Source organism: Rhinichthys klamathensis, unplaced genomic scaffold (assembly GCF_029890125.1).
Source record: "Rhinichthys klamathensis goyatoka isolate OS25496 unplaced genomic scaffold, OSU_Roscu_1.1 h1tg000094l_1, whole genome shotgun sequence".
Taxonomy (NCBI): domain Eukaryota; kingdom Metazoa; phylum Chordata; class Actinopteri; order Cypriniformes; family Leuciscidae; genus Rhinichthys; species Rhinichthys klamathensis.
The window spans coordinates 2,331,837-2,344,629 of NW_026606633.1; the positions used below are offsets into that span (position 1 = coordinate 2,331,837).

The 12,793-nt window shown below is 36.9% G+C and overlaps 1 protein-coding gene across 1 annotated transcript; it reads left to right on the top strand.

The window, feature by feature from the left end:
• Positions 1 to 26: 26 nt before the first annotated feature.
• On the top strand, positions 27 to 12,536 carry fhad1 (forkhead-associated (FHA) phosphopeptide binding domain 1). The gene is made up of 28 exons (XM_056252413.1): positions 27 to 141; positions 304 to 405; positions 583 to 789; positions 1,052 to 1,211; positions 1,316 to 1,410; positions 1,539 to 1,769; positions 2,493 to 2,619; positions 3,287 to 3,417; positions 3,510 to 3,578; positions 4,024 to 4,131; positions 4,206 to 4,271; positions 4,811 to 4,963; positions 5,071 to 5,266; positions 5,431 to 5,501; positions 5,591 to 5,689; positions 5,969 to 6,058; positions 6,451 to 6,802; positions 7,133 to 7,232; positions 8,130 to 8,236; positions 8,319 to 8,478; positions 8,651 to 8,744; positions 9,428 to 9,578; positions 9,699 to 9,781; positions 10,135 to 10,230; positions 10,354 to 10,580; positions 11,132 to 11,300; positions 11,694 to 11,774; positions 12,256 to 12,536. Exons 2-28 carry the CDS (start codon positions 310 to 312, stop codon positions 12,433 to 12,435), a joined length of 3,699 nt encoding a protein of 1,232 aa, XP_056108388.1. The 5' UTR covers positions 27 to 141; positions 304 to 309; the 3' UTR covers positions 12,436 to 12,536.
• The last annotated feature ends 257 nt before the right edge of the window (positions 12,537 to 12,793 follow it).

Genomic DNA, 12,793 nt, shown 5'->3' on the forward strand with positions numbered 1-12,793 from the left:
ACGCTGTGTTGAAGGCGGGGCAATACTCTTTTGACGTTACCATGACACTCGTACACAACCTATTTAGAGACAGCAAGAAACATGCCCATGAGCAGCAGGGTCGTACACAGTTTGGACGAATGCAGATGAAAACTCGTACTGGTGAGTTGTCAAGACACAATCATTGCAATCTACAGTATAAAAAATGCTGACCATGCCTATTATGTTATGCAAGTAACTTACTTAGGTTTTAAAAAAAGACACAGATACATAGAAATTCAGTAAGGGCTGAATGCCAATTTAATAGTTTTCTCTGCAATTCAGGTTGAAATGAGGGGTTACCTCAAAACTCTAAACTGGGTATTTAAACTCCAGCCTAAAAGAACTACTATAGGAACACACAAAGACTCTGACCTCTGTCTGCAGGTACTGTATTATATTTCTTTCCCAGATGTGTCCACTAATGTCAGTTCACAGGGTTATTGATTCAACTTTTAATTATGTCTTGATGAGATGATGATCTGATGACATTCTGAATTTCTGACTCCTACGAGACACGTCACTAGAATGTTTTTTTAAGTGTGTCTCATCTCATCTACTCAGAATAGTGGGGTGGACGAGTGTCATGCCACTATTGACTGGTGTGAAGCGGACAGCTGCTATGTTATTCGTGACTTGAACTCTGCCCACGGGACCTACGTCAATGACTGCCGGATACACAATGCCACTGTGCGCCTCTCTCCGGGAGACCAGCTTCACTTTGGCTATGGAGGATCAACCTATGAGCTCTCCACTGACAGCGAGAAATCAGTAACTTTTTTGATGTGTTTGAACGGAAAAGAGAAATGACATTGTGTCTTTTTGTTTATGTGTCTTGTTTATGTGTCTTTTTATATCCGTTCTGTTTCAGTAGCATTTTATATTGACTTAAGTTCAAGTTCAAAGACACAGAAAATTCATTATCATATATAAAACCTGTAATGTACCGATTGAAGTTTATATTAAATAATGATATTATAAATAACAATCTAATATTTATATTAAATACTTTTTTTGCCTTACTCCCAAACAGTTTCCTCTTCTGGCTGCTCAGTCTCCCATTCCGCAGGCCTGGGTACGAGCTCGGACCCCTTCTGTTTCACCCCACCCTCCCACCAGACCTCGCCCCATGAGCGCTGGGTCTAAACGGGGTCCAAATACACCTGATCGCAAAACCCAGTCCAGCAGACCAGGTAGCAGTTAAAGTCTTTTTCAGCATACAAGTAAAAAATGAAGTGTTACTTAGTTTATTTCAAACTGAATCCAATTTTCTTTTTTTTCCTCTTTTTTTTTGCAGGAAGCTGGAGTGGTAATACAGGAAAAGGATGTTATCTAAGAAATAAGACACAACCTCACAATTCTCAAAGCATTAACCCCTTGCCAATGGAGGAGGTGAGTGTAACATCCTGTTAAAAAAACCTTAGTGTTTGTTTGGTCACTGTACGATCTATGCAATTGTTATGCCATCTCACAGGGCTAAAAGGCTTAAACAATACACTGATAACTGTGATCTTTCTTAGGAGGAGAGGTTGCATTGGCCCGGAGAGGGACACGTTCGTGTGTCTGTGTGCTTTGAGGATGAGTCACAAAGGAAGGATGATGTGATCATGGCCCTGAAGGAGGAAGTGTCAGCTCTGAAGCTCCAGCTGTCTCAGAAGAAGCAGGGTGATCCAGATGTCACACTCAGACTTCGCTGCCTGGAGAGTGACATCAAAGAGAAGAAAGATCAGATACAGCAGCTAAAGGAGCAGGTGTCTGCTTTGTTACATTTCACTTTACATTATTTATTGTTTTGTGACTGTTTTATAATGGATGAAGCATCAGCCTCAGGAATAGGGGATTGTGACTTCAAGTCTCACCTATTTTGAAGGAGTTCAATAATAGTACTAACTTAGATTATATCAGTCGTCTGCAACTAATTGCTAGCAGCAGATTCATAGTCATATACAAATACAAAGGCTGCAGGTTGGAATTCATGATACAATAAAAATAAGGTGCCCTTTTTCGTGCCATTTGAGTTACAACTTAATTCATATGGCAGTACAGTAAAAATTTACATTGGGTAAGTCTGGGATTAAGAGCCCCAATTATGTTACAGGACAAGAATGAGATCACAGAAAACACCATGCGTTGTCTCCATCTCAAAAAAGAAACAGTAAACCTCTTATAAAAACGGCAATGACCCTAGTGGGACTTGAACTCACAATCTCCAGTGCCATATGCTGATGTCTTATCCAGAAGGCCACTGGTCCATGAGAAAGCATCCACTCTGTAGCAAAAATACCCATTATTGACTATAATGTTTCAAGTTTTATTATTTATTTTTTGCTTGAATATTCAATTTAAGAGAGACACATTTATTTGCTAAAGCTATTTATTCTCTCTCGAAAATCCCTTGGAAATCTTTCATGTGCTATTTAATAATTAACTGCCGTGCATTTTTGTAAGCTTTATCTCTTTATCTCTTCATGTAGATGATGGAACTTCAGGGACGTTCTGGAGAGATGCTCAGACAGGCTGTTACAGAGAGAGATCAGAAGATACGTAGTCTATCAGAACAGATGAATAAACTGAGGAATGAAAATAATTCCTCTACAGGAGGTATGATGATGATATTATAGATGATATTATATATTATATATATTGTTTTTTTTATGACATATGATATGATATATTATGATTATATTATTATATATTATTAATATTATTATTATATATCCATTTATATAAAAGTACAATTGTAAGTATATACAATAGTATTATTTTTATACTGCCTTTGATATACACACACTACTATTCTATGCTGTTCTTTTGAGCTTTCTATTCATCAAAAAATCCTGAAAAAGTGTATCACAGTTTAAGCAGCAGAACTGTTTTCAACATTAATAATAATAATTTTTTTTGAGAAAGATCATGTGACATTGAAGACTGGCGTAATGGCTGCTGAAAATTCAGCTTTGCCATCACAGGAATAAATTCAAATAAAAAAAGCAGTTCTTTTAAATTGAAATAATTTTTGATAATATTACTGTAGTTTTACTGTATATTTTTGATTGAATAAATTCAGCCGTGGTGAGCATAAATACTTCTTTCAAGTACATAACAAATCTTACTGACCCCAAACCTTTGGACATTTGTGTAATATTAAGATACACTTATATTGTTGTAGTGAAATTATCAATAACATAATTGTTGCATACAGGGACCATCCTGTTAGATCTGAGCAGGTAGTTACTCTGTGTTTTATTATTTTTAATTTTTGATTCAGCATTGATTAGCAGTTTGCAGAGAGATGTGTCTGCTCGAGAGAAACAGGCTCTTAAACTAGCAGCTGAGGTGGACAAACTCAGACAAGATGTGAGACACAAAGAAGCCAAGCTCACAAGCATGATGGACAAGGTTCCTGCATCAGCACTTATGTTTTAATGATGCTGTTTTTATGTTTTATCAATAAACATAACTGTTTCTCTTGTTTGGTGTGGTTTTAAAAGTTGAAAGACTCCCAGAAGCATCAGAATGAGTTACTTGTCAGGAAGAGTGAGGCAGAATCCCTCAAAAAAGTGAGTTTTCGGTTTCACTCACACCCAGTCCTGATCTCCACACAGTGAGATTAGTGACTTTTCAGACCCCTGTAGCAACTTTTTCTTAGCTAGCAACAAATCTGGTTAACATGTAGTCAGTAACTATATCATAATCATTCTGTTGTCTGACAGAAAATAAGTAAATGAGAACAGCTTTATTGGACATTCAGCTATATATTAATTTAAAATTACAGTATGTGAGCACGGATTAGGAGAGAAAACAGATGTAAATTGCCGACAATTGGTGCATTATGTCATCTAGCGATATTTAACTATTTTTGAGCAGACTTTAGCTACTTTCCATTGAATATATTTGGCAACACTGCTCCAGAGACTGATGTCTTATCCATTAAGCCACTGGGCCAGGTAATGGCAGCTTATGAAATCTGATTTCATGTATGTTCATGTGTGATGTGCGCTGTAGGAACAGGCTTCTCTGCTGACAGAGATAGACAGACTGAAGCAGTTTCATGAGCAGACGCAGCAGAGAGAACAGAGAGTTCTAGCTGAACTCAAACACACACAGTCAAGGGTAAGTGACCTCAAGACAGGAACAGCAGTCTGTAAAGTGTCTATTACTATAACTTATCTGACATTTCTTCAAAGTTTGACAGTTTTCGTAACCAGATCGTCAAGACTGTGCGTGTTTCTGACAAAGAATCAGATCAAAAGGTAAGAAAATATTTCAAGCAAATCAGAAGCCAAATTTCAGTCTCAGCTCGAAGTTCAGGTTTATTTGTTCATTAATGATGTAATCAGCGACTCGACTTTCATCACATAAAAAGTCGTTCAACCCCTCCTACTACTGTTACAAAGTGAGTCAATTTAGTCCCAAGCAGTATTGAAACAGTTCACTCACAAGTATACCACTAGTACATTGATATTAGTATATTTACTACATAAAGTATACTTAATAAAATGATCTTGAAATATACTTATTTTTTGTAAGGGTAGAAATGAAATAGAAAGAAGGATATAGTTGAGAAATGGATATTGTCGATTAGACCACATTTATGATTTTTTTTATTGTAATTTATGATCTATATTCTCTGTCATTATGTTGAAAAGAGTGGCCAGGATTTAAAAAAAAAGTCTTTTGTGTTCCACGGAAGAAAGAAAGTCATGCAGATTTGGACAGTCATGAGGGCAAGAAAACTGCCAGAATTCTTTTGTTGTTGTGAAATTGTTTATTTTTATTTCCGATTCTGGAGGTGTTGGACTGTTTATCAGAGCTAATGGAACAGATGGAGATGTACAAAACCAAAGTGCATGACTTTGAAATGAAATTCAAAGAGGAAGATCACACACAGAGTAAAATGTTGGATGAGACCCAGATATTTAGAGCCAGACTGCAAGAATGTCAGGTATTAGTAGGCGGAAACATTGATTATGCCAAGTAATGTTGTATGTTTGTGTTACAGCAATACACATGTTGCACAGCTATATAATATCTCTTTGTGTTTGTATACAGAGTCGAGTACAAGATGCATGCATTGCGGACACAGTGAAGATGGAAATATCTGGGCTGCAGGTCATGAATTTGAGTCCTGCGCTCAGCTGGGTTCAGGAGCATTCGCTGTTTTTACTGAACCTCCTGCTCACAGTACTGCAAAATACTGCGCAGATGTTAAATACAGCAGGGGTTGATGTCTCTTTGAAGACTGGAGGTAAGAAACAGAAAGTTTAGGAAGATTCAAGCAGGACTGTGACAAGCTAAGTGATGTTGAATTTAAATCACTATAGTATTACAAAATATTGAATTGTTATTGAATTTCAGTGCATTTTTTACAGAACCGTAGTCTGAATTATTGTTATCATTTGTTTTGTCTAGGAGTATCAGGTGCCTTACATATTTTATGCCAGGACCACAAGGACATCCAATCAGAGCTCAGGAAACTAAAGGTATTGCAGCAAAGTCAGTTAAAGAATAAGGAAACGAGCAATTTCATGTTTCATAAGACACATGACTGTCTTTCTTTCCTGTACTGAAGTCAGAGATGCAAAAGCTTCAGGAGACAGAGATGCATGGCAGAGATCTTCACAGCAGGCTGGAGTTCATGCAAAAGCAGTTTGAGCTGGAGAAACTTCAGGTGTTGCTGCCTCTCTCAAAAACACCAAATGTAGTCTCTGAGACATAGACCTATTGAGGGATGTTCTCAATTACTGAGATTGTCATTTAGATTTTTCAGTTATAATTAGAAGTGAAACTCATCTCAGTTCCAATGGAAATTCATATATTATTGAAAGTGTTTCAGAGAATTGACTCCAAGCTAATAGACTACACTAGATTAGTTTAATGAATTGAATTTACTATCAAATTTCAAGTTTCACTGAAGTTTCTCTTGACCTTTGACCTTTTAATGATGCAGACAGCCGAGGGACACAGAGAGATGAAAAACACACTAATGCGACAGCTGGAAGAGGTTAAGGATGACCTTCAGTTAGTAAGACAAACTGAGGTGAGTTAAAATTAAGAATTGAATTCATTCCCTGAAATGAAATAAAACTGACCTCAACTCTCAACATGTGCTGCATCGCTATATTCTGGTTTCTGAGAGTCTAGTTTCCCAAATATTTATCCACATGTGTTGGTTATTTGCTTCTCCCTTTGACACATATTGAAGCCCATTTTTCCACCACATAAAAAATAACATAATTATATAAATATTGCATATTTTATTTACTTTTTTAATTCATAATGATGTTTTTTTATTCATAATTTTGACATCATTCATAATTAGGATTTACCAAAGTGTACGTTTTCTTATGTGATGGAAATGGGCTTTTATGACACAGAACCACAGTGATAAAAAAAAAAAACTCCATGACAATAACTTTATTGTCTTCCAAGAGTGCCTTGCACAGGGAGATAGAGACACGCAAGACTGAGTGGCAAACCAAATTTGAAGAAGCCAAGATACGAGAAGCAGAGTTGAAAGAAACACTGCGTGAATTCCATCTCAAAGAGGAGAGGAACAAGAAGATGAAGCAGTGTGAGGAAAGAGAGGCGAAGGCCCTGCAGAGAGGAGCTGAAGAGGAGAGAGAGAAACACAGGGTCGAGGTAGAGGAGTACAGGGAGCAGGTGCGACAGCACGCATACACCATTGTTGCTATGGAAACACGAATAAACAAAGCCCAGCAGAGTGAGGAAAGATGGAGAGTGATTGAGGAGGAGAGGGACTCACTGAAGGACCAACTCAAAGGTGAGCACAGCCTTATATTCATAAACACGACCAAAAATATTCATATTTTCATTGAAACTCACTTAAAATAAATTAAAAACAAATAAACATTATGATCACTATTTAAAATAAGCAAATTTGTGGCATTTGGACTGTACTGATTGCCTTAACTCATGCTCACAGAAACATGTTTGTTTTACATTGTTTTGAAATGCTGCAGTTTTATGTGTTACACATAGAGGGCAGCTTCTCAAAAGCATTAGCTAATTAAAACTCATTTGTGTAACAGATTTTATGTATCCTACATATGTGTTCATTATCATGTTTACCCTTGTTGTACTTGTCTCACAGAGGCGCTCGATAGACTGGCGGGCTTTGAAAGCAACAGCACGTCTTGCACATCAGAAAAACAGGAAAATTCGGAACTGGATCAAACCATAAAATCCCTCCGGTATCACTGCATTACCCATCATCCAAAAACTATGTTGTATATTATTATTCTAAGTATTTAGCCATTGGGACTGCCCCAAAACCAGATGCAACAGCTCTGCGTATGTGAGCTTGTAGCTTAGCGATTTATATATTGCAAGTTACTTTGTAAATAGATTTCCTTTCTCTGTTGTCACATTCACCGTGAGCAGAATAATATACATACAGTGTGCTCTTGTTAATGCATAATGCATGCCTTTTTTTATGCATTATTTATGAATCTCTTGCTCAATAACTAATTACACAGTCCATGTCTCTCTCTTTAAATCATTTCATAGATCAGGCACTGTTAAATTGTTGCTGCAAATATGTCTCTTTTTTTGTCTCAGTCAATATCCTAAAATCTTCTAATTTATTTAAAATTATAATGATAACCAAAGACCATGTATACATCATTTATTGTTATTTATCTATAAAAGATCAGAAGTGTTTATTCTGTTAATGGAATTCTTTTTTTTGTGTGTGGAATATTGCAGAAGTTATTATGAATGATTTAAATTCATGTGCCCCTGTAGTCTTTAATCAAAATAACTTCCCCTCCCTCCTGCAACAACATCTCTTCTCTTCTCTGATGATGAGTTTACCAGCGTGAAGGCAGGACAACCTGTCACTCTCATGACATCTCAGAAATATAGCAAACCACAACGATCCAATCAAATCCCAATGGACAAAATCCTACATTTTTTCTTGTTTGAGAGGCCATTTCACTCGGATATACATCACTGTAGGGAAGAAAAGACTGTTGCACTTTTGTCCGTTTCATGCCGACTTTAAACAATCTATACTGTATGCTATACTCATCATCATACTCAATCTGCTTGTCTACTTACAATATTCTTGTATCTAATTTGTCCTGCAGGGCATCTCTGGTCTCATCCCAACAGGAAGTGGTCAGTCAGAGTGAGATCATCAATGCCTTAAGTTGTGACCTGGCCCAGGCTCATGCTCGGCTCTCTGACATGACAGGTCAGACACAAAGCAACACAATCGAGTACATCTGCATTCTGTGTTTGTCTTTATGTTTCTTACCGAGTGTCTGTCTGTGCAGGACAACTAAGTGAACAGCAGAAGTTGGAGTTGGAGAGTCATAAAGCTTTAGTTGTAGACCAGAAGATTCAACTGAGCATGCTCACACAGAAGCTTACCATGATGTCACAACTAGTGGAACAGAAAGATGAAGTAACAAAGAAGCTGGAAGAAAAACTGAGGTACGACCAAAAAAAAAAAGACACATACAATGGCCTCAAACTTAAATCTTTGCATTATAAAACGATTTATCAAACAAAGTAGTGGGTTTTTTTTTTGAAGATGACTTGTCTGCTAAATTAATCCACAACATGTGAATGTGTTTCTGAGTAGATATTGTTCCATTTTTGTTAGACAAACTGAGGAGGACCTGAAAATTAAAGCAGCAGCATACAGAGAGATGGAGAACACAAGCCTTGTTCCACTTCAGACCTTAAGAAACACTAAAGTGAGATCGGCAACAAACTGGACAAACATTAACAAAACTGAAATGACCTATATTTAGACATATTTTATGAAAAATCGAGACAAATTAAGATAAAGAAGAAAAATATGCTCTGTTTGAATTTTTTCTGAATAGAAAAATATTAGTCACATTGAGGAACAGAATGTGCCTGATATTAGCCTAAAAAGCACATCTGGATATATGCATAACCATTCAAAGGTTTGGGGTCAGTAAGATTTAAAAAAAAAAAAAATTAATGCTTTAATTAAATAAAGATGCATTAAATCAAAAGTGACAGTAAAGACATCTATAATGTTACAAAACAATTATATTTTAATTATGTAACACTAAAAACTGGAGTAATGGCTGATAAAAATTCAGGTTTGCCTTTACAGGAATAAATTACATTTTAAAATATATTAAAATAGAGAACTGTTATTTTAAATTGTAGTAATATTTCACAATATTCCCCTTTTAACTAAATTTTTTTTTTCTCAAATAATTGCAGCCTTGTGAGCACAAGAGACATATTTTAAAAACATTGAAAAATCTTACCGACCCAAAACATTTTAATGGTAGGGTACATTCACCAAAAAAAAAAAAAGGAGAATAAGGGATCACAAACACAGACTCACATAGATCACACATGGACACTGCTAACTGTTATATGGATGTTGTTTTCTCAGGATGTGGCACTCATGACAGCTCCTAATGATGTCATCAATCAGGGGTCAAAACACAAAGGTCATCGTGGTGAGGAAGCGATACTTCAACAGCAGGAAGGTTTGCGTGACATGAGGGAGCGAATCAGAGCTCTAGAACAGAAGTGGCCTAGCAGTGAGTCTTGCAATCCTTTTTAACTAATGATCAAACTTTTGGATGTGGTGATCCTGATCTGATCTAATTTTTGGCATACATTAACCTAACATGATCAATTTTCTTCTGTGTGGTTTACAGAGCGTCTGAGCCAGCAGGGGGAGCCAGAGAAGCAGAGTTGGATGAAGAGATCCGCAGCTCAGAGGGGATCCATCAGTTCTGTGGTAGTAGCTTCACTTATTCCATATATTTCAGTACTGAAATACATAAGATGATATATTCAAGAAATATTTAAGATTATGCACCATTTCTAGGTCACTAATCAGATAAGCAAATTTGTGACACTAAAACTGAGTCATTTTGAACAGATGTTAGATTTTCTTGATTCCATTGAAGCGCAAGTTGCTCTTTGGATCATTCTCAAATCATGCTGGAGAACGTGATCATCAGGTTTTAAACAAGCTTGTGGAGTTCAAGTAGTTCAAGTGCTGCTGTCATTAAAGCAGAAGAGGGACACTTTCTGACATCTGTGTTCATTTTTGTGTGTTTTAAGTGTGCTTATTTTACACACATGCAGAGTGCTTTTGGGTTCCCTGAAGCTTTGACCGAGGCAGCACGAGAGCGTACAGCCAGACTGGACATGTCTGATGCTCTGGAGCTCAGTGAGAGAACAGTGAGTGACACATGGCACGTACAAACTCAAACTAAATTGTGTGAAAAGAGCATCTGTGGCCCTGAGATTGTGCTCTGTTTTTAGTTTGTGTTGGTAAATCATTATTTTTCGTCTTTCGTTTAGTACCTGGAGCTAGTGCAAGTGCTGCGTGAGGCTCTGGAGCTAAGTGATGGTGAGATGTCAGGTTGTGCTAGTTTAAAGCACATACCTCCTAACGAGAGACAGCACATAGTCTCTATGAGACAAACAGACCTGGAGTTTGTGAGAACCCGCTTAGAAATACAGAACAGCCAGAGCCAACAGCAACAACTACTGCTGCAGGAGAACCAGAGAGAAATACACACACTCAGGTGCAAACAGAAAAATACACTCACCACAAATAATTATCTCGCTCTCTTTCTCAGTGTATTTTTAATACATTTAGAAAAAGTTTCATTTCAAAATAAAATAAAAGTATGTGTAATAAATGCAATATGTACATGCACCGTTCAAAATTTTGGGGTCATATTTTTTTCTTCAAATAAATGACATTTTACATTTACGTTTATGCAATTGATACTTTTATTCAGCGATGATGTATTACATTGATCAAAAGCTTTCTATTTCAAATATATGTTGTTCTTTTGAGCTTTCTATTCTTTAAAAACATGGAAACGTATCATGGTTTCCTCAAAATTATTAAGCAGCTTATTAAAACTTATTATTTATTATTGATAATAGTAAATGTATTTTTGAGTACCAAATCAGCATACTACAATGATTTGACTAGAGTAATGGCTGCTGAAACTTAAAATTACATTTGAAAATATATTAAAATAGATATTATATTATATTACTGTAAATGAAAGGTTTTTTTTTTTTTTGCTGTGTTTTGTCCGTCTATGCTGTGTCTTTCTCTCAGAGAGAGACAGGTGCTGGGTTACGAGACACAGGCCGAGCTTGAGAGTGTGAAGGCAGAACTGGAGGCTCAGAGACAAGAAACAGACCAGCTTCACCAGGCTCTACAGGAAAGCATCAACCAGCTGCAGAGAAACCAGCAGGAACGCAGTGTAACCAACAGAAATAATAGGGTATCATAGTGAGAAAGTCTGACTGAAACTCTGTGACAGAGAGAAAAAAATAAAAAGTCAAAAGTTGCTCTACAACAAACTTGCATGTAGCTTGCTGTTGATTACCTCAGAAAACAGTTCTGATTCTTACCTAAGTTTGTAAAAACAAACAATCCAACAATTGCATTGCCGGTTAGAAAGTCTATGGTACCCTGATGCTTTTACTTACAAGTTAATTGATTTATTTACTCACTCACGGATGCCTATTTTAAGGCATGATGGATAAGTCATACTTCAAAATAGACATTTTCAACATCTCAGACACACCATCTCTCTGTCTCTCTATAGAGAGGCACCTTTAAGTGGCTTCATCGCTCAACCAAGTGCCGTCTATAATAAATGCTTTCTCTACAGGGCTTTAGTGCAGAGAGAACGGGCAGAAGCAGTAGAAGAGTGGGCCATCACAACTGTATACCAAATGAAAGCTATGAAAAGGTACACTCAATGGCAACAGTGGATTAGAATCAGTGACTTGATAAGTAGAGTGTGTGTGTGTTTGATCTTCAGAACATATGCACGGTCTAAATCCATGCTGTTTGCCACAGGCTGCCTTGGGTTTTATAAAGAAACTCCACGCTGTGCAATTAATAGATTTTTAGCAGCACCAACAAATTTGTTCTTTCCTGAGCTCATAATCTCAGCGCTATAAATGGAGCATGAATCTGTTCCTGTTTGTTTGATGTTAGACCTATTTAAAAAAATTGCAGACAAATACTTTCGACTCCCACTATAATGTAATGCCTTTTATCTTCATTTAGGGGTGTTTCTTAGCAAATATTTACATACTATATAGGGGCCTGTGTACCTGTGTACAGTCCCCCCTTTCCCCTGATATATATCAGGCATGTTGTGTAATTATTTTATTAAAATGTAATCATTATTTGTCAGCCCTAGATTTTACTGTGTGTGTTCACAGGCCCCTGCAGTGAAGAAACGGATCTCACAGATGAAGCTAAAAAAGAGAGAGAGTGAGGTGAATAATCTGAATAAAGAAATGGGGCAGAAACAGCAGATCTGTTCAGTGGTGTCTGATTTGGCCAGCCCTCTGCAAGCCCCAGAGAGCCCCCAAATCCCCCTGCTCACTGAGGCCCACTGACATGGACACAACTTAAGACCACCTAAAATTATGCATTGTGTATTATTCACACTTGGGTACAGTGATCAACATTTTTTAATATTAAATGATGTTATAATATTTCTTAATAGTGTCATTTTATTACAATATGTGTTTCATTCAATACTTATTCATTCATGAATGAAACAGTCTCTTTTGGAAGGCTGCACCCTCCAGAGGTGAAGGACAAGGATGTTCCATTTCAGAAAAGTGGTGTAAATTACTGTAATTTTTTTACTTACTTTGGAATGTAATGGTTACTTTGCAGAAGTGAGGCAGCCTCAAGTTGACGTATGCAACCTCCAAATGAGAGACAAGGCTCTCATCGTCCGAAATCGCA

Bases quoted from the DNA above. Each gene is read 5' to 3' on its own strand.
- fhad1 (XM_056252413.1), top strand. From the start codon at position 310: ATGAGGGGTTACCTCAAAACTCTAAACTGGGTATTTAAACTCCAGCCT. The intron at 6,803-7,132 runs GTGAGCACAGCC...CTTGTCTCACAG, and splicing joins ACTGAAGGACCAACTCAAAG to AGGCGCTCGATAGACTGGCG. The intron at 11,301-11,693 runs GTATCATAGTGA...CTTTCTCTACAG, and splicing joins TAACCAACAGAAATAATAGG to GGCTTTAGTGCAGAGAGAAC.